At 48.9% G+C, this 27,893-nt stretch overlaps 12 protein-coding genes across 12 annotated transcripts; 6 read left to right on the top strand and 6 right to left on the bottom strand.

Moving 5' to 3' along the window:
• Positions 1-385: 385 nt before the first annotated feature.
• HO133_010462 (uncharacterized protein) lies at positions 386-3,865 on the top strand (the record flags this gene model as incomplete). The annotated part of the gene is made up of 5 exons (XM_037301315.1): positions 386-505; positions 643-2,023; positions 2,310-2,725; positions 2,780-2,825; positions 2,907-3,865. 5 exons carry the CDS (start codon positions 386-388, stop codon positions 3,863-3,865), a joined length of 2,922 nt encoding a protein of 973 aa, XP_037154132.1.
• Positions 3,866-5,922: 2,057 nt separating this feature from the next.
• On the bottom strand, positions 5,923-6,610 carry HO133_010461 (uncharacterized protein; the record flags this gene model as incomplete). The annotated part of the gene is made up of 2 exons (XM_037301314.1): positions 5,923-6,075; positions 6,107-6,610. 2 exons carry the CDS (start codon positions 6,608-6,610, stop codon positions 5,923-5,925), a joined length of 657 nt encoding a protein of 218 aa, XP_037154131.1.
• Positions 6,611-8,745: 2,135 nt separating this feature from the next.
• Positions 8,746-11,388, top strand: HO133_010460 (uncharacterized protein; the record flags this gene model as incomplete). Its single annotated transcript, XM_037301313.1, has 1 exon — positions 8,746-11,388. One exon carries the CDS (start codon positions 8,746-8,748, stop codon positions 11,386-11,388), a length of 2,643 nt encoding a protein of 880 aa, XP_037154130.1.
• Positions 11,389-11,570: 182 nt separating this feature from the next.
• HO133_010459 (uncharacterized protein) lies at positions 11,571-13,241 on the top strand (the record flags this gene model as incomplete). The annotated part of the gene is made up of 3 exons (XM_037301312.1): positions 11,571-11,772; positions 11,828-11,947; positions 12,004-13,241. 3 exons carry the CDS (start codon positions 11,571-11,573, stop codon positions 13,239-13,241), a joined length of 1,560 nt encoding a protein of 519 aa, XP_037154129.1.
• Positions 13,242-13,562: 321 nt separating this feature from the next.
• On the top strand, positions 13,563-14,958 carry HO133_010458 (uncharacterized protein; the record flags this gene model as incomplete). The annotated part of the gene is made up of 2 exons (XM_037301311.1): positions 13,563-13,726; positions 13,782-14,958. The coding sequence occupies 2 exons, from the start codon at positions 13,563-13,565 to the stop codon at positions 14,956-14,958; spliced, it is 1,341 nt and encodes a 446-aa protein (XP_037154128.1).
• A 336-nt stretch (positions 14,959-15,294) lies between these two features.
• On the bottom strand, positions 15,295-17,796 carry HO133_010457 (uncharacterized protein; the record flags this gene model as incomplete). Its single annotated transcript, XM_037301310.1, has 2 exons — positions 15,295-15,731; positions 15,783-17,796. 2 exons carry the CDS (start codon positions 17,794-17,796, stop codon positions 15,295-15,297), a joined length of 2,451 nt encoding a protein of 816 aa, XP_037154127.1.
• An 834-nt stretch (positions 17,797-18,630) lies between these two features.
• Positions 18,631-19,353, bottom strand: HO133_010456 (uncharacterized protein; the record flags this gene model as incomplete). The annotated part of the gene is made up of 5 exons (XM_037301309.1): positions 18,631-18,665; positions 18,717-18,929; positions 18,983-19,108; positions 19,217-19,232; positions 19,288-19,353. 5 exons carry the CDS (start codon positions 19,351-19,353, stop codon positions 18,631-18,633), a joined length of 456 nt encoding a protein of 151 aa, XP_037154126.1.
• A 488-nt stretch (positions 19,354-19,841) lies between these two features.
• On the top strand, positions 19,842-21,168 carry HO133_010455 (uncharacterized protein; the record flags this gene model as incomplete). The annotated part of the gene is made up of 4 exons (XM_037301308.1): positions 19,842-19,873; positions 19,947-20,479; positions 20,530-20,867; positions 20,923-21,168. 4 exons carry the CDS (start codon positions 19,842-19,844, stop codon positions 21,166-21,168), a joined length of 1,149 nt encoding a protein of 382 aa, XP_037154125.1.
• A 305-nt stretch (positions 21,169-21,473) lies between these two features.
• On the top strand, positions 21,474-22,992 carry HO133_010454 (uncharacterized protein; the record flags this gene model as incomplete). The annotated part of the gene is made up of 5 exons (XM_037301307.1): positions 21,474-21,552; positions 21,602-21,929; positions 21,981-22,001; positions 22,194-22,321; positions 22,385-22,992. 5 exons carry the CDS (start codon positions 21,474-21,476, stop codon positions 22,990-22,992), a joined length of 1,164 nt encoding a protein of 387 aa, XP_037154124.1.
• Positions 22,993-23,217: 225 nt separating this feature from the next.
• HO133_010453 (uncharacterized protein) lies at positions 23,218-24,851 on the bottom strand (the record flags this gene model as incomplete). The annotated part of the gene is made up of 2 exons (XM_037301306.1): positions 23,218-23,794; positions 23,842-24,851. The coding sequence occupies 2 exons, from the start codon at positions 24,849-24,851 to the stop codon at positions 23,218-23,220; spliced, it is 1,587 nt and encodes a 528-aa protein (XP_037154123.1).
• Positions 24,852-25,144: 293 nt separating this feature from the next.
• Positions 25,145-26,094, bottom strand: HO133_010452 (uncharacterized protein; the record flags this gene model as incomplete). Its single annotated transcript, XM_037301305.1, has 4 exons — positions 25,145-25,496; positions 25,558-25,673; positions 25,738-25,994; positions 26,055-26,094. 4 exons carry the CDS (start codon positions 26,092-26,094, stop codon positions 25,145-25,147), a joined length of 765 nt encoding a protein of 254 aa, XP_037154122.1.
• A 435-nt stretch (positions 26,095-26,529) lies between these two features.
• HO133_010451 (uncharacterized protein) lies at positions 26,530-27,256 on the bottom strand (the record flags this gene model as incomplete). Its single annotated transcript, XM_037301304.1, has 4 exons — positions 26,530-26,679; positions 26,734-26,865; positions 26,924-27,103; positions 27,227-27,256. 4 exons carry the CDS (start codon positions 27,254-27,256, stop codon positions 26,530-26,532), a joined length of 492 nt encoding a protein of 163 aa, XP_037154121.1.
• Between the last annotated feature and the right edge of the window lie 637 nt (positions 27,257-27,893).

Below are 27,893 nucleotides of genomic sequence, written 5' to 3'. Positions count from 1 at the left end.
TGGACGCTATAGTAGCGATGTAGAAATAGGGTCAATTAAGTGAGATAGTAGAGTGCTTGTATTGTGTTTCTGTGTTTTGGCTACCTTACTTTATGTAAACTCCTGCATGTCAAATGACTAACCCTATAAGGACTAGGATGATCACCTGCCAACAATGCAGCGAGACCGAAAGTGACGTCAATTAAACGCGCGCTAAGCCTTGATTTAGCTCAAACCTGCTTGATTTCTTAGCTCAGTAATTCCTAAGGTAACAATTTATCACTCATTCTTAAGACATCGGACGTATTGTCGCGTAGGGCTTGCATGTCGAGCGTCTGCCATTGCGACTGTGAATGCCGTTCATGCGGCGGTAAATTTCCCTAAGGGACAAGGGACAACAATAATCATGGCCAATAGCAGCAATTCGAGCGGCGATGAACCTTTCTTGGACTTCCTCAGCGGCCAAGCAGGAGTGGGCCAGAATAAGCAGGGGATCGCAGTCAAGGCTTTTGTGCTCAATATTGCAGTCAGTCTGGGTCTCTTCGCATTCGAAATTTCGGCATTCTTCTTGCTCAAGAGTTCGGCCATAGGGCGGAGGATATAGTGAGTATCATTCCCGTTGTCCCGAGCCACCCTGGCTGAGGCGCTTGCAGTCAACCAAAGACATATCTCGTACAAGGCAGACTACGAGTAGAAGCCGTACCCGCGAATCCGATCAAGTGGATCCGCAGGATCTTCAACATTGGGGACGAAGAGCTCAAGGCGAAGTGCGGATTGGATGGCTACTTCTTTATTCGACTGCTCCGGGCGATGATCATCATATTTGTGCCGTTGATGGTCATAATTGTGACGGTACTGCTCCCGATCAACTACCACGGAGGGAAAGACAACGGTATCTTCGACGTGGGTGGAGAGTCCGTGGCAGCCAACATCACTGGCCTTGACACACTGTCCTGGCAGAACGTTGCTCCATCCCAGACAAATAGATACTGGGCACACCTTGTCTGCGCAGCTCTGGCCATCTCCTGGACACTTTATCGAATCTACCGTGAAAAGCTGAATTTCATCGACGTCCGGCAGCGATTCCTCACATCTCCGGAGCACAGACTCAAGGCCTCAGCCAGAACGGTTCTCATCACAAACATACCAAACGAGTATCGAAGCAAAGAGGCATTGGAAGCACTCTACGATGTCTTTGTGGACAACGACGACCATAGCAGGCTGACTGCCTGGGTTAACCGAGACTACGGGTCTCTGAGAACCTTGGTAGCTCGTCGTCGAAGTCTTCGTCACGCTCTGGAGAAAGAAGAGCTGAAAATTCTACGACATGTCAACAAGAAGCATCGAAAGAGTGGAGATGTTACGGCTTCGAAGAGAACTGCAGAAAACACTTCCCAAGAATCGCTCGCGCCTGATGACGGAAATGAAGCACACAGTGAGCATGACGGGCAAAGTATCTCCACCGCCTACGAGACGGATTGCCACGAGAAAGCACAGCTATGGCGCAAGTACTTGAAGCCTTCGACTGCCTCCAAAATCTCTCTTATCCGGGCGAAAGACGGTAATTGGAAGCCCGCCTCGTCATTTCAGATCTGGGCCTCTGGCGAGAAGTTGGTGGTACCGAAGATTGCCTGGCTGCGCGCAGAGATTGCTCGCTTGACTGTTCTAATCGAAGAACTCCTGCTGAAGCTGGATGACGAGGAGCGATTCAAGAAACAGAACTCTGCGTTCATACAGTTCGACAGACAAATGTCTGCACATATGGCTTGCAGTCTGGTCAGTCACAACAGGGCCGGTCGGATGTCTCCTCGTTTCCTTGAAGTCGCCCCACACGAAATCATTTGGCCTAATATGGGCGTGACTTCTCTTGGACGTTTCGTCAGGACTGGCATTGCCCTCGTCTTATTTGCAGCAATGTTGTTTCTGTGGGGTATACCGACCACTGTCCTTGCGTCCATATCTCAGCTTGATACTCTCCGGTCTACCGTTTCCTGGCTCTACTGGCTCCGATCATGGCCATCCTGGGTTATAAGTCTGATATCAGGTAAGTCGCTCAGCAACTGAACCCCAGGGACTGGCGTAACAGCTTGTTACCGTTGCATTCATGTCTTTCGCGGTGGATATCCTCGTTAAAGGGGCTTTTTTTCATCTCAATCCAGGATCCACATTTTCCTCATGGGTCGGCTCATCTAGTCGATCCAGGATTGAGTGTAAAATCGTTCAATCTCAAGAGATACCCACCGCCAAAGGTTTGGACGAAGCGAGAACCCTTTTTGCACTAGCCCTCGCGGTCCAAGCCCGCTCAATACCAGGTAGCTAACTTGCGCTAGGCCCTCTTACGTCTATCCTACTTGCTTTGTTGGTTCAACTTGTCGTACCGGCATTGTTACGAAAATTGGCAGTTTTGGTAGGCACACCTACGCGTAGTAAGCGTGAGGTTGTCACGCAAGACTTCTATTTCACCTTCCTCTTCATCGAGCTTGTGCTAGTCACCGCAATCTCTTCCGGCATCGCCAATGTCATTCCCCAGATCGTCAAGGATCCCCGTAACATTCCCACAATTCTGGCCAACGACCTTCCCAAATCGGCAAATTACTTTTTCAATTACCTTATCGTTCAATCCCTAGGCTTCAGCGGGAGTGTTCTGTTCCAGTACTTGCGCATCCTGTACATCACGGTTATCTGGCCGTGGTTCACGCAGACTCCCCGGGAGGAAGCGTGGCTCCAAACGACCATCCCACATCAGGTAGGGTCCGAGCCTCAAAACGCTCTCGAATCTCCGCCGCTAACCTGAACACAGATGTGGGGTAACGTGTACTCGCTGACTACGAACTTTGCCGTCATTGGTATGTCCTCGAGATAACTACCCGTTCAAATTTCATTCTGGATCAGACGTCATCAATATGGTGAGCTGACAAACCTTACAGGCTTGATATACTGCATTATATCTCCTCTAATGCTCGTCTTCGTGTCAATCACGTTCTCGCTATTCTGGGTGGCTTACCGACACAACTACTACTACGTTCAAAGGAACAAAGTTGATACGCATGGGTTACTTTTCAACAATGCGGTTTCGCAGCTGTTCACCGGTATCTATGTACTGGAGATTGCCCTCATCGGCTTGTTCTTGTTGGTCAGAGACACGCAGAACAAATACGCATGTTCGTCTCAAGCCATCATCATGATAGTCGTCTTGGTCTTGACCGCTGTATTTCACTTTTTAATGGAACAGCACCTGCGGCCTCTTTACGAATTCCTACCAGTCGCTCTGGAAGATTCGGCTGTCGACGCCGAAAGAGAGCGATTTCTCATACATGATGACAACGAACCCTCGCGTCAGGAAAGCGGTGATAGCGACGGTATTGAATTATCGGAATTGAATCTAGTAGGTACACTAGACGGCAGTGTGGACGATCCGACGAAGAAGAGAGCGAGTCGTGTCCAAATGAAAAGCATGTCTGCAACAGCAGCCAACGCGAGGAAAGCACTGTCAAGGTTGAAAAAGGAGACTGCAGCAAGGGTCACAGAGATGCATGCTTATGTCGCCGAGCCGATCGTCAGGTCGAGGCGACAGGAAGTTGCTGACCAGCTAGCAGCAGCACTTGCCGGCTACCCTGATGAATTGACGGACTTGTCCCCTGATGAGCGAGATGCGGAGCTCAAAGCTGCCTTTCAGGATCCAGTGACCAGAGAGCCAGCGCCCGTCATATGGATCCCGCAGGATCCCGCGGGCATCTCAGAAGACGTCATCAAGCAGACTATTAAATACGGTCGCTACCTACAATACAGCAACGCTGGAGCATACTTGACTACTAAGAACAAATGCGAGGTCACGCAGCCTGCGCCGGACGTGAGACCGGATTGGCTTCTCGAGTGGGGGCTATGAGGCGTATTCATTGGGGATATTATAGAAAGGGACAGCGTTGGAGTCATGGTTGTTTAACACGACTATACCCTTAGAACGTCGAATGTCTGCTTGCCATAATTCAAATTAATTCCATCTTTACATAGACGTGCTGATCCGTGCCTGTCCAAGAAGGTGAATGTTTCCTGGCTGCGGCACGTACTCGTACATTCGAGAAGTAAGCTACGACGCTAAATTTTTAGCGTCTTGGCGGCCGTTTTGCCCGCAAATAGCTGTTTATTTTCATTATTTACTTTATAATATCTATCTTATATTATTATTCTATAGCTTTATATAGTAATAAAACTAGTTATACTTTTAGAGTAGCTATAGCTATATATAGACTACTCTATCTTAAAGAATTTAATATTATTAAGCGAAAAATAGATATAAAAGCTTATATAATAGCTAATATTATATAAAAAGTAATTAATAAAGTTAAGAAAAAGAATTTTTATAATATTTTAATATATCTATATAACGTAAATAGATTTAAGACTCTTACTCGAATAGAAAATCGATTAGATCTCTTAAAATAAGTTTCTTAAGCTATTCTTAAGTATTTATAACTCTCTTATCTTAAGATTATTTAGTAAGAAAATATCGATATTCTAAAGGTAAATAAAAAGCGAAAATAAGATGAAGATAAGCTATAGTTATTAGTATCAGACTTAATACTTTATAGAGTTACTCTATAATATACATATTAGACTAATAATAATTATATTATAAAGAGAATTAAGCGAAAAATAGAGTTAAAAAAGTTAAGACTAAATTATTATAAAGAATATAAATAAGATAATCTTTATATTTAAATTCTTAGCGAGTTAGATAAGAAATCTATCTTTATTACTAGTAATAAATACTATTATAAAATTTAAGATAATAATTATAAATAACGATATATTTCTATAGAGAAGAGAAGATCTATTAAAATAGTGGTTATGGTCGATACTCCGATATAATTTATAAAAATACACTAGACTTTTTATTCTATGAAATTAGATATCGAATCACAGTACTACTAGCTAGTACGTACTACTACTAAAAAATATAAATTAGAGATTAAAATCGTACTAAGAAATCGCGAATTTAAGAAAGAAATAAACGAAAAAAGATATCTTATAGAAATTTCGGGAATATTTAAATATATCCTTATTAAAGTAAGCTAATTCTATCTTTTATAAGAGAAATATTAAGAAATAATAGAATAAGAATCGATAGATTAATATTTATAATCGTTTTTTTAAGAAAAGTAGAGAAGATAAATATAATAAAGATATTAAAAAACGCTATAACGTAGAGTAGATTTTTAAGTATATATCTCTTCTAATATTTAAAGATTATAGAATTAATAGTAAATAATATAAGAATTATATTCTATTAACTCGTCTATATATATATATTAAGAAAGTTATATAAAGAAACTCTAATAAGAATATATAAGTAATTAAGAATAATACTTCTATTTATATTAAAGTAGTTAGACTATATTAAGAGAAATAAAAATAATATAATATTAAGAAGATAGATTAAACTCTAAATTTACTAGATCTATATTAAATTAAATTATTATAGAACTCTATAAAGAATAATTTATAATTATAATAGCGGAAAATTAAGAATATAAGTAAGGCTGTCAGGACCAGCATAGGTACGATATCAGTATAGGTGAGGTAGAACGAGGATAATAAGGCTACCGAACTATGTATGTGGGAAGGAGGCATGATATAGTAGGAGATGCCTCCGCCAAGGCCCGCTAGCCATAGGGCTGAGTGGTGTGTCAAGGGTACGCTCGTAACAAAGGCTTCTAAAGTGTCAAGGAAATGGATGACTGGGTCATGAATTCATGTGTGGTGTAAAAGATGTTCATTATTCTATGTGCCTGCAGGGCAGATATGTGCGGTGCCAAGCCACGCTAGGCCCAAATGGGTGGTGGCTCTGGAGGAGGCCTTGGCGTACCGTGACAACATGCCCGCAAAGAAAGAAAAAAAGACACGTCCTCGTGGCCTATGCCATTGACCAATCAGAATGCATTCCTAATGGCCATGATGCTCCTGATTTACCTCCTCATCTTCCTCATAGACCGCATAGCCATCCGGTGTGACGTCAGCGAGATATGTGTGGCCTTTGCTTGCAGAGGTCCAATTTATCATAGTAATTTGGCTGTGATCGTCGCAGTAGATCCTTCTCTTGTTTGCTCATTGCAGTGATGTGCCACACTAATGTGATATTGCCTAGGCATGCAGAGATAGCAGGCCATATTGTAGTGTCGTTCTCCGCTTGCTGAGTGGCGATCTGACGTGGGATCGTGGAGAGCTGAGCCGTGTTCTTGCTGATGGTGGCCTTGTTGTCGCTTGATTTCTCCGCAGTGTTCTCCGCTTTTGCCTGCTGTAGTGACTTCTCTTGCACTGGCTGAGTGGATTGATGTGAGATTACGGAGAGTGTGCCGACTTGAACAGGACTGCTGCTGCTCGTGCTCTTATCCTTCTCCGCAGTTTTCTCCGTAGTGGCCTGTTGCTGCTTAGAGAGAGTTTGGGGACGATTGGAGCTATAGCAGTGGATTTGGTGTGTTGACGGCTTGATGGGAGGTGCTTGGCACGAGTTCTCCGCTTGTTTCTCCGCTTGTTCCCTGACTTCGTGGCTGTGGGCGATACGATTGAGGAGGTAGGTCATGAGATTGAGGTCAAATGGCGTAGGGACGATGGGGCTGTTGTAGTAGGCCATAGCGATATGTCAAATGGCCTAATGAAAGGATTGACTGTGTGGTCTGGTAGGCTGGTGAATAGCCTAATTGTCTGATTGCGTAGCGGAAGCGCAAGGGAGCTGACTGTCGGTATATTGTGACTACTGGTCGAGTGACGATATAGACGACTTGGGAGGACCTGGGTTAGGTGTTGCTACCAATTGTCAAGGAAATGGATGACTGGGTCATGATTTCATGTGTGGTGTAAAAGATGTTGATTATTCTATGTGCCTGCAGGGCAGATATGTGCGGTGCCAAGCCACGCTAGGCCCAATTAGATGGTGGCTCTGGAGGAGGCCTTGGCGTACCGTGACATAAAGATAAGGCTAGAGAAGAGTTGAAAAATAAGTGAAACTCCGCTATAAATTGGAAATGAAATAAGTAAGTTATAGCCCGCTAATGAGATAAATTATAGCTTTATTATAATTTAAAAAATAGTAATAAATTTAGAGAATAGATATCTCTCTTCTAAAGTATCTCTTATTAATATTCTTTTATTTAAAATTCTTTATAATTATAATACGCTTAGTTATAGTATTAATCTTCTTATACTCTAAAAAATATTCTAGTATATTCTTTTTTTATTTATAATTTACTTAATTTAGAAAGACTATTCTATTAAGTATTATAATATTAAAAAGAAGAATTTAAGAGATATTAATCTAATAAAGAGCGAATATAATATTTTTATCTATTTAAAGGCGACGATAATTAATTAGAAAGTTATTTAGAATTTCTACTTAATTAATTAGATAGTAGTAAGGCTAAAATAGTTATATATATATAAATATAACTATTTCTATTATCATTATCTTGATATTTAAATATTTAATAAGAGAGTATGGCTTTCTTCTCTATCATTTTAGTGCGATTTTGCGGGGAATTAGATAGTTTGATTGGTGGGTTCTCCCGCCGCTACTAAGCGAGGTAGCTTACTTCTTGAAATCCACGAGTATGCTACTACTCGTTTCCACCCCCATTTGCACGTTACCCCCATTTGCACGCTCTTAAAACCGATAAATCCGACGCAACACCAAAATGCCTACCTTTCACCAAATTTGTATGGCAAACTAGCACAATAATGATGGTCTTTTATTTCTATCCAGGCTTAAGATCGGAGAACCAAAAACATCGTTTTTTGGGCCTTATCGGCCTACCATGTCTTGAAAAAACCGTCACTACCTCTTCTTCTATCTCTTCTACCTCCTCTTCTTCTACTACCTCCTCTTCTTCTACTACCTCCTCTTCTACTATCTTCTTACCTCTTCTATCTCTTTCACCGCTTCCACCTTTTCCACCTTTTTCACCTCTTCCATCTTTTCCACCTTGCTGCGGTGAAGCCTCTAATAAAGCCTCCGATGGAGCCGGTGGAGCCCGCCACTGTGGCGGAGCAGCTCCTCATCTATCTCGCTGTTATTGCTGTGGTGGAGCGAGATTTAGTGGCATTAGTGGGCCTGGTATGGGAGGTGCAGTAGCCTTTTTCCTGACAGAACTTCTACCTCTCTTCGTGTCTTCAAAAATAGCTGGTCCGAGGTGACACCTACTATGCCAGGCCTACAGATGGCGACTATGGTACCGTAGCATTGGCCATTATGGTAGACTATGGTGGTAGGCCATTTGAATGAGTGGTAGTGGTAGCCATGGTAGTGGTAGCTATCTATGTCGGATTTATCGGATTTAAGAGCGTGCAAATGGGGGTAACGTGCAAATGGGGGTGGAAACGAGTACTCGTCTTGCAATCTCAACCCTGAATATTTAGATATCGGGCATCCCATCCTCAGACGTGCGGGAGATAAGGTATATACGACGTGGGATTTGGAAAGAGATAGAGAGAGTTGAATCACTTCGGAATATATAAATCGAGGGCGAAGATGGTGAAAAATAGCGGGGGATGTCAAGATGTTTCAATCATTTTCTCGAGAGTTTTGCCAGATGACGCCTTACTCAATTGAGGACTAGCGGAGCCGCCTTGCCGTGTCTCTACCTAGGCCCGATAGAGGATGACGCTGGAACACATTTTTGTTAGCTTAGCACTAAAGCTACCTTAATGTTTCGCGACTTCGTCCTGGATCAGCTTTTCAATGCCCCTACACAATACTAACGCCAGAATAGATTAATGCGTCTGGCGCTGCAGAGACTTCTGGCCAGCCCTCCTGCCGGATCTGTAACACGTAGTGCCGTGCACTCAAATGGCGACGGCTTTTGCCAGCGCTACTCCCCCCCGACTCCCACTCAGGGACAGTCGAGGAGATATGCAGCCAAAAAGAACGGAAGAGAGCAGCCTCCAGGATCCGAACCCAGGACTTTCCAGATCCGGAAGGTCCCGTCCGTGACCAAGGCCGATAGACAGGCCGAGGGAGCCATTGAACGCAATTGGCCTGATGTACCAAAAGCGCGCGCACGCTTGCCCGATGCTCCCATATTCGACGGCGTCGAGGGGGCCGGGCTTTCCCGATCGACAGTCCAGCCGGATCTCCCGATGCTCCCAGGGACCCAACACGATCTTCGCAGCGGCAATCTCAGCTCGAGGATCCAATCGCGTCTGCCCATCGAGGCCGAAAGAGACACCGAGAGCTGGAGGAGTCGCTTGGTGACATTGGAGCAGTACCAGTACGAGTCGAATCTTGAAGCGCCGGCTGTCCACGGTCCGCGCCTGGTCGACGACCCGTCACACGCTCGGGATTGGGAACTATGGCTGGAGCTGATTGTCTTTCGGAAACGACATCATGGCGCCGAAGGTACGGTAGCGGTATACATTGAAATCTTTCGACGGGACCTGCGACTACCGACACTGGGAAATGTAGCGAACCAGCTATGGGACCTTCTTATTCGGGCAGGCTTTTACGATTCTCGGTTACTCGAAGATATTGTCACCTATGCTTTAAGTCTAAAGCGATCTACGGGGAGATCTTGGCTGGGGATGTACCATGGCATTGTCTCCGTTGTACTGAAAAAGGAACCGGATTCAGCATACCGTTGGCATTTGAAGCTCAGAAATGATTTCCCCCCTTCGCTTGGAGATTACAAAAGGATATTCAAGCTGTCCCTCGGCTGGGGTAGCTCCGGGCACTTTCAAGGCTTGTACAGGGATCATCCCATACCCGGGATGTACAGGACCGTTGTTTGGCATCTATGCATGTTGCAAATGTACGACGAAGTTCTCAAGTGGAATGACCTTCTTTATGACGCCAGGGACTTTCCTATGAGATTCACTGACATCAAACCCTTGCTCGACCATCTCGCTTACATTGGTGACGGACCTCGGCTTGAAACTATCGTCAGAGCGCTGAGTGAAGCCAAAGTCGGGGTCTCGAATGTGGCCGAAAACTTTGTCCGAAGGGACGCGGCCATCAGTCGTGAAATCTTGAATCGACAGCTTGGTGAAGTTCATGGAGTTGGTCCAAAACATTTGAGCGACAGCTTCTGCGCTAGGCTTTTCGCTACGCGGCTTTTCTCCGTTGACACCGTCATCAGTGGTTTGCAAATGGTGGCCGCAGAAACAATTGGACCTCTTTCTTTGAGGGAGATCGCTGTCAGAGATAACTGCGATCCTGGCGCCATCTGTCATCATACTGATCGTCTTAAAAGTGCTGGAATATCTCTTGACAGTACTGTGTTTTGCACTCTTGTCCGTGGTTTAGCCATGGAGAACAAGCGAGGAATCTTGAAGTCCGTCGTGGACTGTGACCTTCACCCGGATACATTTGGAGATGTCGACCTTCAGGAACGATTACTCGCCCAGTACTGCGAGGAGAACGACCTGATGAAGATTGAGCGAACACTTGCTGTGCTCACCGCCGGCTGTGAGGTGAAAGAACTGCAAATGGTACGGATGAACTTGATTCTTCGCTGTCAAATCACGCTTGGGAGGCGAAAGAAGGTGCTGGCGACGCTAGAGGAATTGAAGCGATTGGGCATACCGCTCAGCGCCAGATCTAGCAGGCACCTCCGTGTATGCTGGCTTTCGAGGAGACAGGTTGGGCGTGGTGCGGACGGAACACAGGAGTTGGCAATCCTAATCCAAGCGTCACGGATGACTATGCAATCCGGCCACTTCGTGCCTATCATAGCTTGGAGAGAGATCCTGCGACGCCTGGGCATGGCCGGGCGCTTGACGGAGTTTGAGAATCTGGCGCTCTGGCTGGTGGATTGGTATTCAAGCCCCGCAGCTAAGGCTGCTCTTCCAAAACGGCTACTGTTTTCTGGTCATGGTGGTCAGACATTAATCGAGGGGGCTGTGTCGCCGGAGAAGTCAGCGAATCGCGATCCTCAACGCTTATTCAACACCCTATTCACAACCGCGGCACGGCATGCAATCGTTGCTTGGGGCTTTCAACATATCATGAAATCTCGTAGAAAATCGAGAAGGTCCAGGGAGGCTTCAACGGTAGAAGATGTTCCTCGGTTCCGGTGGACATGGGGTTTGCACCTGCTATACAAATTGAGAAAGCGTGGGGTGCCCATTGGGAAAGATGAAATTGCCCGAATCTGCAGACATCGACTCAACACTTTATTTGGCACCGGGCTTTCGAAGCGGAAGATCAACAGACGAGCCAGATCAGAACAGAGGACTCTGGTGTCCTACACTGAGAGCGTGTATATCCAAAAGATGGAAGAGATTTGGGGAAAAGGGTTCTTCCGAGTATGGCGCCATGTTGGAAGAAATGTGGAGGAACGGATAGGACGAAAGCCCCGGGATAAATGGCGTATAAAGAGAGCAGAGTATAGGACGAGGAGTGATGACCTTGGAACTGTATAAGGTAGATAGTCCCAAAATACCCCAATAGATACAATCAGACACCTATGAAACGCCAAGACTTTGCTGCCTCGCTTAGCGCGGAAGCTAGTCTATAGCTCCCTCCACCATGCATCTCTTGAGTAAGAGTCCGGACATAAGTCCGTCTACCTTATCACCGATTGCCCCATCAACTGGAAGAAAGAATGGCCGGCGCCGGGCTCAAGAGTGAGTGCTTCGACACGGTGCACACCGAATATATATCTATACATAAAAAACTGACTCGGGGCATAGAGTACCGCGATGCGGCAAAGAAGATGGTAGCAAAAGGCAAGACGTATGGAAAGAAGAAGGGTCGCGACCTTGCTTCCATCTTCCTCGACCTGTCCATCAGTCCGTCTAAGCCAGGTACAAAAGACCTCTTACCTCTCTATTGGACCTACGGGTTGGCTGACAGGAGTAGATACGAATGCGATTGCGCGGGTCCTTGCCCCTACACCCAACAGCCATAATGAGCCGTTACTTGAACCGAATGCCGCGCCTGAAGGAGAGCAGGCCGCTGAGACTGCAGATCAGGATGACGGTAAGTCTTAGACGTGGCTGTTTGTCAGAGCAAGGGATCACTGACTTCGAGAGTAGACAAGGAGAACAGACCGAGAAGGAAGGCCTGGTTTGGCAAAAAGCCGACGGGTGAGCTATTGAATCGACCAGTGAGCATGGGGAACAATGCTGACGAGTGTATAGAACGGACGGTAAAGAGCCATCAGCCGACGGAGATCTCGGAACTTACGTCCCTTGACTTTGTGAACAACGAGGTCGTAGACTTTCGAAAGTTCTGCAAAGGATGGGAGAAAGGGGTCAAGCTTAGCAAAATTGGCCAAGGAAGCTTCGCTACGGTGCTGAAGATGGAGCTGAACGATGAGCCTGGCCAATATAGCGTCTGGAAGCTCATGCCACTTAAGCCCAGCAAAGGAAGTGGATCTCGTCCGTACCACAATCAGACCCTGATCAAAGACGCAGCGACCGAAGTCAAAATGCTGTTTGCTATGAGCGACATTGACGGATTTGTTCAGTTTCGAAGCGCCCACGTTGTTAAAGGCTATGTGCCAGATCAGATTGGGAAGGCTCATGAGTCATGGGCAAAGAACCTGCATCCTAACGATACATGGTACGGAACGCACATGAGCGATGAATATTCGTCAAAAAACCAACTATGGCTTTTGATGGAGATGACGGACGCCGGACAGGACGTTGATTCCATGCTGTGCACCGCACGTTTGGAAAAAAAGCTCTACTCGGTTCAAGAAACATCGGATATGTTCTGGGGAATTGCAGAGGCGTTGATGCGCGGCGAAGCGCAGGCAGAATTCGAGCATCGTGACTTGCATCCGGGAAATGTATGCATCAAGATACGCGATGAACCATTGGATCTGACCACCGAGAACGGCATCCCCAGATTGTCCAAGCACGAGGTAACATTGATCGACTATACTCAATCCCGCCTTACCCTCGAATCCGGCGACGTGCTGGCAACCGCTATAGATGAGTCTATCTTCCGGCAGATCGATGATGACCCCGACGCTCAGAGGCAGTACGATGTGTATCGCGTCATGCGAGACATAGTGAAAAAGGAGAAGAAGCCGGGGGTCACTATAAGTCAAATGTGGAAGGAGTATGTGCCAATGACCAATGTCCTGTGGCTGCACCACATGTTGAGGGAGTTAATGGCGGTGACCCGAAAGACATCGGAAAGTCAAGAAGATTTGGATATGATCATGGCTCTACTTGGCTTAGGAACCAAGCTCTGGCCGGGAATTGCGGAGCGTTGGGAGTACCATAGTGCTCGAGAGGTGGTATGCGGCTTTCTGGCTGGCTGACCAGGAGAGTAGTCGCCTCCGATACTTGTCCATTCAAATAATTCATGCGTGTATCCAGCGTGCTAAGGCTGCGTTGGAGTGTGACCGTATCAGAACCCGTGATGCAAAGGAGCCATTAGATTGTCCGTCTTACGTTCTCCGACGGCATTATACTGTCTCCAGCTAAAAGAAAGTAGCGCCAAATTGGCATCATTCGCGCCGTTGCAGCGTCACGATCCAACAGTAAAATAGTCAGCAGCTCTCATCTATCCAGGTCAAGATATCCTCAGATCCGCCATGATAATCAGACCTCGTCCAAGCTTCTAGCATATCCCGTCCATAATGGAGCGTATCCGCAACGCCCTCAAGCCGCGGCGTTCGCCCGCCTACGAGCCTCTCGACGATGATTCCGATAGCAACGAGCCCCGAAGAGCGCGTAAGCCACGCTTCTCGTGGCTCGAATACGGCATCTTCCTCCTGCTCGGAGTCTCTATGCTATGGGCCTGGTGAGTCTTTCCACTTGCCAACCCCAGCCCACCTGGTCTGACCAGGAGCACGCAGGAACATGTTCCTCGCCGCCTCCCCCTACTTCCAGCATCGCTTCCGCTCCTCCCACGCCCTCCTCTCCACCTTCTCTCCCGCCCTGATCTCCGTCTCTACGGTCACGAACCTCGTCTCCATGCTCCTCCTGACCAAGCTACAAAAAGGCGCCAACTACCCGAACCGCATCATCCTTTCCCTCATCCTCAACATCGTCAGCTTCACGCTCCTCGCTCTCTCAACCGTCCTGTTCAGAGGCGTGTCTCCGGGCGCATACTTCGGCTTCCTCATGGCCATCGTCTTCACAGCCAGCTTAGCCACCGGGTTCTGCCAAAACGGCGTCTTCGCTTACGTCGCCGGGTTCGGCATGGCGGAATACACGCAGGCCATCATGACCGGGCAAGCCGTCGCGGGCGTGCTGCCTTGTATAGCGCAGATAGTCTCCGTGCTATCGGTCTCCGCGCCCACGTACGACGACGGACGGGACGGCGCGACGGTACCTCAGGAGAGCGGCAAATCAGCCTTCGCGTACTTCCTCACGGCCACCGCCGTCTCGGTAGCTGCGCTCCTCGCGTTCATGCTGCTGTTGCGGAGGCACCCCGATGACGCCATGGACGCCAGCACGCCCGATCGAGGCGCCGAGGCGCCGGAGCACGCCTCCCGCAAGGTCGTGGGCCTGTGGACCCTCTTCCAAAAGCTGCGCTACCTTTCCAGCGCCGTGTTCCTCACGTTCGCCATCACCATGTTCTTCCCCGTCTTCACGCAGCAGATCGTCAGCGTGCGCCCCGCCGACACCGCACCCCGGATACTCCAACCGGCGTGCTTCATACCGCTCGCCTTCCTCTTCTGGAACACGGGCGACCTGCTGGGTCGCCTCATCACGGCCATCCCGCGCTTAAACCTCGTGCTCTGGCCGCGAACGCTTTTGTTGATGAGCGTGGCGAGGTTTGCGTTCATACCACTGTATCTGCTCTGCAATATCCAGGGCGGGGGCGCAGCTCTAGCGAGTGATGCGTTTTATCTAGTCGTTGTGCAATTTTTGTTTGGGTTAAGCAATGGGTATCTCGGCTCTACGTGTATGATGGGTGCAGGCGAGTGGGTGGACGTGGACGAGAGGGAGGCTGCGGGCGGCTTCATGGGATTGATGCTCGTAGGCGGATTGACAGTGGGGAGCTTGCTGAGTTTTCTCGTGGCGTGATATGATCTACTCTTATCTAGTGGTGTATGGAGCTTCGTCGGAGACACAGCTGGCAGCGAGCATGGCATTTGGTGGCGTCAGCATTTGCACGGCGTCCAAGCTGTCTGACGGGTGTAGATGAATGGAATACTCCTATTGAGGGGATTTGATAAGATATGCTTTTCCGTCTATCTATGACCATCCCATAAACACCGCGAGGGGGGTGATATCTCTCCGCAAGTCTTCATTCCTTGCTCCCTGACCCCGGGATGATCAACGCCGACGGCAATGCGATCGACTCCGCGAGATTATGCCTACAATATCCGAAAGCAGCCCAGCTGCCAGCTGTACATGCAATCACATCTCCCCCTTACGAGACTTGTCCAAGACCGACTCCGGCCCCGCCTCGTCGCCTCTCTTCGACTTCAAAGCTGCTTCGTCCTCTTCTACTTCGCTCTCCTCTGACAGCCCCTCGACAACATCATCGTATTCGCCCATCGTCTCCTTCGCCTCTGGTTCCACATCTTTCGTAACTTCCGGCTCCCCCTTTGTCTCGCCGCCGCTCATCTGCCACTCCATCAGCTTGGTGAAGGCCCCATCACGATCCTGGCTGAGCTCAGCATAAGAACCTTGCTGTGCTACTTTGCCGTCGGAAGAAAGCACGATGATGCTGTCGGAGCGCTTAATGGTTGACAGGCGATGGGCGATGGAGATGGTGGTGTTGTTGCCTTTGAGGAGGGCAGCGAGGGCTTGGTTGACTAGGGTCTCGGATTCTGCGTCTAGGGCGGATGTTGCTGAGGGAGGTCAGTATAAGGGGCATTTTTGGGGTCAAGATTGAAATTTACCTTCGTCTAGGATCAGGATGTCCGGGTTCTTTACCAGAGCTCTTGCAATTGCTATTCGCTGCTTTTGTCCACCTGACAACATTGCCCCTCTCGGACCCACAGAAGTGTCAAGGCCATCGGGGAAGTCTTCAATGAATCGGCAATTGGCCTTTCGAGCAGCTTCAATTATCTCTTTGCGAGTGGCGTTGGGTTTTGCATAAGAGATATTATCCGCAATCGTTCCAGAGAAAAGCACAGGCTCTTGAGACACGACTCCAATTTTCCGTCTTAAAGCTTTGACGTTCATGGTGGACAGGTCGACGCCATCGATTTTGATGGAGCCCTGAGTAGGCGTGTAGAATCGGAGGAGGAGTGAGGCTATTGTTGACTTTCCGCCACCGGATGGTCCAACGACTGCGACATTGGAGCCCTGTGGGATCTCGAAGTCTAGATTCTTGAATATGTCGACTGCCGGCCGGGTGGGGTAGCTGAAGGACAGGTTTTCGAACCGGATGGCACCCCGGGCAGTGTAAACGGGTAAACCCACGGTTGGCGAAATGGTTGGCTTTCTGTCCTGCAGCTCAAACAACCTGCTTGCGGCTCCAACTCCTTTCATGAGCTCAGACCAAAAGCCCGACAGCCCGAAAAGACTCGATCCAGCATATGCGGTGTACATGAGGAAGGATGTCAGCTCCCCTATACTGATGGCACCGGATTGCACCATTCCGCCTCCGATATAGAGTAAAGCAAGTATAGTCATATTGCCAGCGAGACCTGTCGCGCTGAAGTATGTAGCTGAAATGAAAGCTTCTGTTATCCCCAAATTGAATATCCTCTTCACCTGTTTATTGTACCTTGCAACCTCCAAGATCTCACCAGCGAACGCTTGACTTGTCCTTACGTTTCCTAGTCTTTCTTCGGCGATCTTGGTCAGGGTCCCCAGATTCTTCTGTATCTTGCGGCTGAGATTCCTTATAGCTCGGCCATAGAAGAACGTCCCAATAGCTACGGGTGGAAAGCAGATGGCTAGGACACTCGTAAGCTTGAGACTGACATAGGCCATGAGTGTTAATCCGGCGACTCCGCTGACCAGAGACCGTAGTCCATCCGACAGGTTTTGAGTAATGCTCTTTCCAACAATGACGGTGTCAGAGCTGAGACGCGATATAAGATCTCCCACCCGATTGGCATCGAAAAACTCCGCGTTCTGTGCGAAAGTTCTTCGGAAAAGCTGAGACCGTAATCGGGACACAATACGTTCTCCCACTATCCGAAGGATTATGATACGGCCGTAGTTCGCTCCAGCGCCAACAATCAGGATACCACCCAAGGCTAAGTAGAGGGTTGACAGGTCGAAGCCGTACAGCGTATTGCCTCCCTCCTCTGCCTTCGTTGCAACGTCCAGAAATTTGCCAATTGAGAATGGTATAGTCATGGAAATTGAAGACGATACTATTAGGAAGAGGAATGCCCATCCGAGAACTCCAGCTTCTGGCCGTGCGATCTTGATCAACCTCCAAGTTTCTTTAAGTCCCGCCCCTTTGCCTTGGTCTTTGGGGTCTTTCGAGAGGCGTGCACTGAGGTTGACCTGGGATGCTTGACTCGCCTTCTCTGACCGCCCGAATCCACGCTCTACTTGTTCATGGTCCAGCTCCTCCTCCTCTACCGTTTTTGTAGCTTCCTCGCTTACTGCCTTCGTTGGTGTGTCCTCCACCTGATGGACAAGAGGGTTCGGTTCAGGCTTCCGCTCCGCATGCCTCCCCTCTCTTGAATATGCTTGCGTAGTAGTGAATGATCGGACATTATGTGTGGTGGTGCGACGAGTGTGAGCGGCGAGCAGGCTAGGATGGCCAGACCTGAATGACTCAACGTGCTTTGTAACGCTGGGCTTTACTACTGCGGAAGTCGTGTAAAATTTCCATTGAAGTGGGAGAGGCAGAGCATTGGCGCGAAAAGTGAATGTATGGGCTTGGGCGCTGCTCGCTGCCGGGGCTCTGCTGAGTCGCTGGAGAAGCAGCTTAGAGCTGCGCATCATGTATAAGCCTGAGTTCCATCAGCCGCACTCGTACATTGTAATTTGTCAAGATTTTGTTGCTCTGTGGACAGAAGGTATAAGTTCAACAGCGACCAGAATAGTCGGCCAAATTGTCAATAATACGCAATACGACATGACGTGCACCACGGAAAGCGTATTTTACGAAAAATACAGAGCAAACGGAAAAGGGCCAGCCCTATCAGGATACTTTACGGATACTGGCCAAGAAAAACAACAGATCACTATGCTATATGCATTGTTTCTTCGACACGTATATTTGGTGCATTAGAGTACGGCCGTGCCCAAACCCATATCCTAACTGTCCCCACGCCACACAGAGACAACAGTAGCATTATGAAAGCCTATCAACATAGGACTTGGAGACGTTCCAGGTTGGTGAGTAGTCTCGCAGCACCAATAAATCTCCGAAGCACCCCTTCGTAGATTACAAGCGCAAGCTCTGGACGGCCGAGGACATAGACGGCTGGCATCAATAGTGTACTCAAAGAATGAGAGAGGCTATCGAGGTAGCAATGACTTCGGGACTGGGCACGGTTATCGGCCGTGAGCAAATCGGCCGCTAGTTCGAGAGAGTGAAATGTAAAGAAAATAGAAGAGGATTATCGAGACGAGTCTGCTGCAGGAAATTGTAGATGCGGATGATGCTCCATAAGAACCAGCAAGATGGCAGCACTCATCAAAATTGGAGCTACAGGTCACCTTCAAATTCGTCATGCAAGCCTTCCTCCCCATTGCCGAGTCAGAAAATGTCGTACAGGATAGAAGGTCGTTTCGGCCAAGAATCGCCAAGCCTGGTCCCACGCCTCGTTCCGCCTACTTCTGCATCATAAGCTGGACGAACTCGTTGTCTAGTCATGATTAGTATCTGAGCCGCTGGCACCTTAGAGCAGGTAACTTACAGTCAATCCTTCCGTCTCCATCTTGATCTGCCTCCCGAATCATCTCGTCAACCTCATCATCAGTCAACTTCTCCCCGATCGATGTCATGACATGGCGCAGCTCAGCGGCGGAGATGAAGCCGTTGTTGTCACGATCGAACACCTTGAAAGCTTCTCGGATCTCTTCCTCTGAGTCCGTATCCTTCATCTTGCGAGCCATCATCGTCAGGAACTCTGCATTGGCAGCAGGTCAGCCAGGGCAACGGCCAAACGTGGGAAACCCGTACCTGGGAAGTCAATCGTCCCATTATTGTCCGCATCCACCTCGTTGATCATGTCCTGTAATTCAGACTCGCTTGGGTTCTGACCCAGGGATCGCATTACCGTGCCCAATTCTTTGCTCGTGATGACGCCTGTTTCGGTCCATGGTCAGTACTGGCAGGACAAGACGCGTATATCCCAGCGCTGTTGTCCTCTCGGCAGTCCCGAGTTATGTCTTGAGTAGCCCTGGCATAACTCACCATCGCCATCTTTGTCCTAATCGCCAAGACCTGTCAGCCTCGTGTAGTAAAGTCCAGGAGTGAGTACTCACGAAGAGGGAGAATGCTTCCTTAAACTCAGAGACTTGCTCTTCGGTGAGTGAGTCCGCCTGTATCATAGTAGCAGTCAGTGTTCAGCTTATCTTTGGGCCTCGTCTGGGGGGAACCACCACCAAACGCGGGGTCTGGGAAGAGCGGGGAGCAGTGCACTATACCATGTTGGTTGCAATAGCTGGTAGATGAGATCTTCAAATTCAAAAGTAGCCTGTGTTTTGTACAGTCACAGATAGTTGCAGAGAATAAACGGGAAACGGTATAGAGAAGGCAGCAGGTGTTCGAGGGATTTGGGAATTTGTGTCAGGTTTCCGTGTGAGGGTTCACAGCGGCAGCCGTTGATCTCTCCCCGCAAGGCTGAACTACGGTGCCCTTAGGTTGGTGCCTCGGTGCCAAGCCTTTCATGCGGAAGGGCTTCCGCTGTCGAAAGACAACTTTCACCTCACATTCAGCAGACAATCAGTTAAAAAATACTTGAGCTATGGGAGGTGATAGTGCAAGAACCGGCTGTTGAAAATCACGATCCTGAAGCTGCAGGGGCTGGTTTACTACCATGTCTGGTGTATGGAGAGACAGGACCAATTTGTAGGTCCTACATTCTCAGCCCCTGAGCTCTCAATACGCTCATCATGCTTCTGAAGCTGATTTGAGGGTGTAGATACATCTCCTACCGACAGTCATATGCTCATCATCCGGCCAAGAAGCGCAAGACCATTGGACCTTCTGCCAATGGCTTCTCCACCTTTGGATATGAGTCCGAAGAACGCCGCGGGCTTATGTCCGCTGGTGCCTTTGAAGATGATGGAGATGCAGTCATTGAGATGGACCTGTTGCCGCCCAGGTGGGTCGATATCCAAGAAGAGGTTACGGATTTGCTGGGCACGATAGCAAAGAAGTCTACGGACTTGGAGAAGTTGCATCAAAAGCACGTGCTGCCAGGCTTCGACGACGAGGATGTGAAGAAGCAGGAGGAGATCGCAATTGAGCGGATAACTCAGGAAATCACGCGAGGCTTCCATGACTGTCAAAAGGCTATTCAGAGGATTGAGATGATGGTCAGGGACGCTAGGCACCAGGGAGGTGTGAGCGCAGCCGATGAAACTATGGCAAGAAATATTCAGATCTCGTTGGCCAGCCGGGTACAAGAAGTCAGTGCAGGTTTCAGAAAGAAGCAGAGCAGTTATCTCAAAAGTGAGCAACGTGAAGAAGTTCTGCGGGCATATGTGCTAATATTGTTTAAGAGTTGCGTACTCTCGGCGGTCTCACATTTGACCGTACTTCTGCGCCTTCCCAGAATCCCTACACAGACCCGTCTATGATGGAGTCCGAGACAGACAAATCATTTTCCCAGTCGACTCTCCAGCAGACATCCATGAAGCGCCTAAAGACAAATGATGTTGCAATTGCCCAACGAGAACGAGAGATTGAGGATATCGCGCAGGGAATCATCGAACTTGCAGATATCTTCAAGGAATTGCAAGGGATGGTCATTGACCAAGGGACGATGCTCGACCGGATAGACTACAATATTGAGAACATGTCCGTCAATGTCAAGGCAGCAGACAAGGAGCTGAATGTGGTATGTTTCTGTCTTTCCCGAAATTCTGCCCGCCGTGCTGATCTTGTTTTCGTAGGCCACCGGCTATCAGAAGACGTATACCAAACGCAAGATCCTTTTTCTACTATTTCTTCTCGTCATCGGCATGTTTATCCTTCTCCTCGTCAAGCCTAAGCGTACGAAGGCCCCGCTACCTCCGCCTTCTGCTGATCCTATTGGCACACTGGGAGAAGCCAAGCCTCAGCCAGAAATCGCGGCATCAAAGCCAGATATTGTACAGCCCAATGGCGGGAACGTGGGGTCGGACGGGCTGCCACCATGAGTGGAGTCCGGGCTCATTGTTTTCGTATTTTCCCCAAGATACCCAATTGAATGAGAATTCTGTCCGGACGTTTCAATGACCTGTCCAGCGTGGTCAGACCTCCGAAAAGTATGAGGTTCAAAAGATTATGAAATTGCAACAACTTCGAACTGGTTACCAACACCCTGCACCACACCATCCGTCTACTGCCATCCTGTCGCAAATTTTCGAACTATCAGCAGCCATAGTGTATGCATTGTCTCATGTCTACTACCCTTGAATTACGGAGGATTAATACTGACTATTATAGCGATCTCTTCCAAAGCATGGTAGATATCCATACTTCTACCGCTTTGAATGACCCCCCTTCAAAGGACGGAGCCTCGATGCCCATACCTAATTTGCGTGAGTCTTTCGGAGACTTTACCTAACAAAGGATGCTCGTCATATCTAGGCCGACCCAGGATGCTACCAAATAAAATAGGGCAGTGCGAGAGAACCGAGAAGGCCATTGAGATCGAGCTACTTCAAGGGTGGAAGAAGAAGAACGTAATTTTGGAGCTCACCAACCGCATCCTCGAGTGGAACGACACGCTATGTCCAAATTGCCAGGCGAATTTGAAGGGAAAGGGACCTCAGGTTCTCGATGAGCACGAGGTGAATAATTATGAGGGTCGTGATTTGCCTGATGCTGATTTCGAATCCGCTGCTCACACCAACGATGCTGAGGATAGTAATTGTTCTGAGGCAGTGACTAGTCTGAGGAAGATCCTGGGAAAAGGGTAGATTCCTAGGACTCGGATAGTCTGCGGTTCCTTATGGACGACACTCAGCACGCAACGGGACTTGAGTTTGTGGGTAGTCGCTGAGGCACACATACGTTATTACACCGGACGAGGTTGCCTAGCGATGGAATCAATTGCTTTCGTTCCGGTCTCCATCTCTAGAATGAAATGTGCTGTCATGTTTGGAGTGTGGGTTCATCGTTTTCGTTGGATTTAGAGACTGCCCAATTGGCATGAACTATCCGCCCGAAAGATTCGCAGAAGTTCGCCTGATTGCAATCAGCGTTTGGTTGCCTTCTTGACCATACAGACTTCCGCCAGCGTTGCTATATCAGTCCTCGCTCTGCTACCTTCTCATCCCACCGCTGCCATTTACCACTCAGCACTAGGTCTGTACGTATCGCCGCTTGTTGCCCTCCAGTAATTGCCAGCGCTGAAGGATCTGACTACAGACACACCTTGCATGGCCAACGCCCCCGCTCCAGGCTGGCTGCGGCAACAGCCTGCCAAGACAGATCCTGATATTTTCGATGACGAAGACACAGCTCCTGAAAGTCCTGCAGCTGCTCGTGCTTTGCGTGCCTGTAACTCCAGGCAAAGGTCTGATACAAGAAGAGTCAAAAATAGCACTCCACCAAATTCTGGGTGTGCTGCTGCTATGCCTGTCGCCGATGCTCCTTTCCCCTCTACTCTTGGTGCCTTCATAGGATGCAACCAGCGACAAAACTCGGACGAAACGCCGCTCCAACCCCACGAACACTCATTGAACTGTGCCCTCGCTCAGATGCAACTCCGCATCCGGCAAAACCAGTACACCAGCCCCGGGGGAGCCCAGATGTGGGAGAGCGACGTGGCTCGTTTCAACGAGCTCGTCACGTCTACGTACGGGAAGCGAGCGCTTGGGTGGTGTGAGATTGCGCGGCATACGATTGAGGAGGAACGAGCGAGCCAGGCGCACAATGTTCGGCAGAAGGATGCGGTGATCGGCGAGTTGAGGCAGAATGTCGACCGATTGAGGAGAGAGGTTGCGGAATTGAAGGATATGGTGCCGTGGATGTGATGGATCTGCACGAACTGAACCGGGCGGCGAAGACTTCGATGTTGAGTAAAGCAAACCGTCGTATAGCATTCCAAGTCAAGATACATATTTTATGTACATGTAAATTCGCATTCCGCTGGTGTAGGCCCAAAGTTTTGTTCACACTGTGGGAAGACGTAGCCTCAAACATGGGACAGCTGGATAGCAATGAAAAGCAATCTATAGCTAGTTCCTCTCGGCAAACCTCTAATCGACATCAGCTATTGGCACCTCATTCGCCCTTCCCCTCTCCCCCACATCCGACTTCTTCAAGCCAGCGCCAGCCTCAGCCTCCTCCTCTACACCCCCAGGCTCCCCAATTTCCTTCCCCTCCCTCGCCTCCCTCTCTAGCTCCTTCAACCTATCCCTCCCCTCCTCCGTTGTCGAATCGATAACACCCCCCTCCAAACTTAGCATACCTCCCTCACCCAGTTGCTCCACTACTTCCTCGGCCTCGCTCACACTCATCTTCCCCAGCACCTCATTCACCCGATCCAAACTGCCACTCTCCAACGCCCTCTGCAGGCCTGGCGGGAAGCGTTCAAAGATGATACGAGCTTGTTGCTCTACGTCTTCTGTGCTGTTGGGCTTGGGGACGTTGATGTGGATTTCGGTTCCAGGCTCTACGGCGTGCAGTTGGATTTGCTCGACTTCGGTCTCGGTGCCTTTGGGATTGGCGGCGCGTTCTTTAGCCAATTCCGCAGTACGGGTACGGATGCGAGCGTAGGTATTGTTGACGTCGTCGAGGAAGACTTTTTGGGCGTTGTGGCCAGGTGTCGTGATCCTACATGCTATCAGTGAAGGCATGAATGAGAATACAAAGGCGCTCACCGTTTGAAGAAGAGTCCCACTCCGTCTTTACCTAGTGATCTGCAGTATTGCAGCAACAGTGCTTGGTGAACACACTGTTTAGAGTAGGCCGCCTTGCCATCCATTTGGGCATTGAAGGCCTCCATGAGTAGCCCATCTGTCTCCCGTTCCGCAACCACTTCATGGTGCTCGGATATGAACTTTAGACATTCCCTGTAGCCGCCTATCTTGATTTTGGCGAACTCCTTCCCAAGCTTCGTAGGCTCGATGTCCTGGTCATCATCTTTCGTTTCGTCTATAGATCCAGGCTCGTCCACATCTGCATCGGCACCTGAGGTTTGGCCTTCACTGTCCAGCCGCCGTAACGGATTCTTCTTGAGTGATCCTGGATTAAGCACCTCCACAGCCTCTGCCTTGGGTTTTGGCTTCGGTATTTCTTGCTCTTTCGATACAGAGGATGTGTTGAAACCCTCATGTATACTGTCACTCGTAATCTTGCTCGCCTCCTCCTTCTCCAGCTGCGCCAGCCGATCAAACAGATCTTTCTGTAGATTCTGCACTTTCAGCTTATGTCCCTCCACGCCCTTCACATAGCTCTTATACCAGTCTTCTGGCTCTGGTCCGACCTCTTTCTTCACCTGATCCACCAAGCCAGCAATCATCTGCGAGTACAGAGGTTGCTCCTCCTTATAGTGCACACCCTCCGGTGGATCTGGCGGCTTGTCATTCCCAGGGTCCCTGGCACACTCCATCAACGCTTGCATCATGAACTCATCCGGGTTCTCTCCCTGCGCTTGGGCAGCATGATTGCGGAGAGATGCCAGTAGAGTGTCAATGCGTTCGAGCATGCCATCATTTACTAATCGCTCGTATTTGAGGGTACTGATCTCGTGCCGTCGTTGGTAGCGTGCCTGATGTATTTGGTTTTGCTTTGCCCGGATAAAGGATCGTTTGTCGACGTTGGGGTGGACTTCGATGTCTGAGTCGTCGGAGAGCTCGAGGGCATCCCATTTACTATAGTTGACTACCATTGTGGGCGTACTGGATTTATGTCTCGAGGCGTGGGAAATTCAGGAGAGTACTTTACTTGTATTTATGGGGGATGGGCTCGGCTCGAGTTCGTCAGAATATGCGAGAATTTGAACGGCAGAGCATTGGCCCAACACCTAATGAATTGACACAAATGATTGATTATATTCACGTGTGTTGTCATAGCTTGGTCTCCTATCGCTGCGACCCAGAAATGCACAGGTATCATACAGGCCTCGAACGCCATAGCTAGTCTAGAACGCATATGATCAATGCCTCCCTGGAGTAGTCACACTCAGTAGCCCGTGGCTCCAGGAGCCTTCTCATCTTTCCTCAAGTCAATCAACATCTCCCTGAACTTTTCTTTGCCTGTTCCGCTCGCTCCACCCTTTGTGCCCTTTCCACTCAAGTCCACCAACTTAGCAATTCTCTCCCAGCTCGTGCCCCCCGCAGAAGTATCCTCTCGATTTGCCAGAAACTCTTCGGCATCTTTGCGTGTCTTTGCGACGGTCTTCTCGGTCTTTTGGGAGTAGTTTTCGTAGAAGTCATCAATCGCTTGTCGAGCTGCTTTGATGGTATCCTCTTTCTTAGACGCCGAAATTTTTTCTCGCTCGGCAAGTGCAAGGTCGCGACGTTCTCGCCATTGGCTATGCTGGAGTTAGTGACACTATCCATGTTGGGCTACAAACCGGTAAAAAGGTGGCTCACCGTATGGGCTCCGTCTCTTCTTCTGCCGGCGCCCCGTACCCTCCGTAAGATGGCTGAGGTTGGGCTGGTTGGAAAGGAAGGCTTGAGCCTGTGATTGTGCCCCCAGGTCCAACATTCTGAATGGATTAATCAGCTGCTAAGTTCAATGTCTATTGAAAGACGCCCAACAACCAAGCTTACCTCATTCCGAGTATCCATTGCCGGGAAGGAGCTCTCGAACGCCGTGATCTCCTCGCTCCCAGCCTGGGCCCCTCCATAGCTTCCTCCACCTCCTAGCAAATCGTCGTCCCCATCTTCAACAGTGGCAGCGTTATCACCGGCAGACGCAAATTGGGCGGCATCATCTCCCAGCGCTGCTCGCTCGCGTGTTAAAAAGTCATCCCCTGCTGTAGCTCCATCGTGACCTGATGCTCCGTTGCTTGTTGGGCCAGTATCACCTAGGCAGCAATATCAGCACAGAGTCAACGAGCAATCACAGATGAGAGGTGCTATCTTACCAGCCGAGAAGTCTTCCAGCGGAGGGAACCTGTCCGCCATGATGCCTATAAATCTCAGATACAAATCATTGGTAGAGAAGAGAGTAACGATCGAATGGCTGGGGGTGATGTTGATCGGGGTGTGGAGAAAGTGAAGCAAAGGAAGCTTTGGAAAATCCGCTGTGATACACGTATCAAAAGCGGGTCCTGGATTAAGATGGTCTACGACAAAATAACCATGGGTTTTGCAAGCTACGTCTTTGCTCCCCAGGCGCCATAACGGCGAGTGTAAGATGAAAATATTCAGGTACCAGCAGCTTGAGATGGGCGCGGCATTAAGTATATCTATTGCTCTTAATGTTGTACCTATGTTACTAGGTAAGAACCCGAAGCATCGCGGCCTATTCTACATATAGCCTGGATAAACCTATCCTTTCTTTTCGCAATTCGGCAGCTGAAATGATCTCTCCTTCTCCCTCAAAACCTTCCTGTTGTCCTAACCTTTCGCACCCCGACGCTTATTTACTCTTATGGAGACAAAAGCTACTGCAAGTACGAGAGCCGAGAAGGGAATGACTGCGACAAAGTACCACCGTATGGAAGGCGGCTTGTTGATGAGCACATCCACATTCATCCCGAAGATCCCCTAATCTCATCATTAGGAGATTAGATGGATTTTTCGGTAAGGACAGAGCCATACCGACACAGCTATCAATGGCCCTGAGATGAAGGTGATCCAACTAATTCGGCCTAGATCTCGACTTTCTTGTTGAGCGGCGTCGGCACCTCGTTGAGCGGCCTGGGCGTTGCGGACGTTGATGAGGTTGTAGACCTTATCAGGCCATCAATCAAAGGTTCTTTACAGTGATTCGCCGAACTTGCCAACGTACCAAGTCAGTGATGCTCTGTCCTCGCGATCTAAAGTCCTCCGCTTCGGCTCTTTCGAGAGATGCTAAGGCTTCGAGGATCCGGAGCAACGGATCCTCACTCCTTGCCTTGGTCAGTGCGAGCTTCAGGATCAAGGCTCTCACATGGTCTCTTGTCTCTGAGACAGATTTGCGCTGGGCAACCTATAAATATGGTGTATAAGCCTCCCTTGTTAGAGTGCAAAGCCATCGTCTAGATTCTAAGCCGAAGGGCTAAGACCGGTCATATAAAAGGGTCACTACGACTGACCGCATAGTGGCACTTACTATGAGCTTTTCGAGGACGTGCAATGTCATCATGTCTCGCCAGGTGTTATGTGTTACACTTTCGAGAGCATTGACGTCAAGTATGTGAAAGGCAGTCTGTTCCTATGAGCCTCATCACTCAGGAATTCTGTAAGTCTCGGCAAGATCGAGAGGGACAGACCGAATAGATGATATGTTTTGAACATTCATCAATGACCTTTTCGAGATTTGAGAACACACCTTGCCAAATTCGAGCCACAAATCTTTGTATGAAAAGAATAGCCATAGCCTCATCATCCATAGGGCAATTGTGATCGGCAGGTAGGTCCCAAAGATCGGATCCCGGCGCGTCAGGAAAAATCCATGCCGTGAATGGTAAGCCATCATCCTGAGAGTGTGGCTCATTAAACAGTATGACTGTTCGTCGATGGTTGAGTTTGTTATGAGAAGTCCAAGATCTATGGCACAGTGGGGAGGAGGCCAGAAAATCCGTATCTTTTACTTTTACAATGATAGCGACGGCTGTTGTTCGATGAACGATGGACAACCCGCCCTACCCTTTTCAACGGGTGATGGAATGTTTAAGCTACAGACCCAAACCTTGCTATATTTCAAGTCCATGAGAGATGATTTGGCCGACGGTGTATTCCGCAGTACACCCAGCCAATCCGAAAGTGTACAAACGACG

This window comes from Letharia lupina (assembly GCF_014066315.1).
Source record: "Letharia lupina isolate WasteWater1 chromosome Unknown contig_8, whole genome shotgun sequence".
In the NCBI taxonomy this organism is placed as follows: Eukaryota; Fungi; Ascomycota; class Lecanoromycetes; order Lecanorales; family Parmeliaceae; genus Letharia; species Letharia lupina.
The sequence above is the reverse complement of the archived record's forward strand: the minus strand, read 5'-3'. Positions and strand labels throughout refer to the sequence as shown.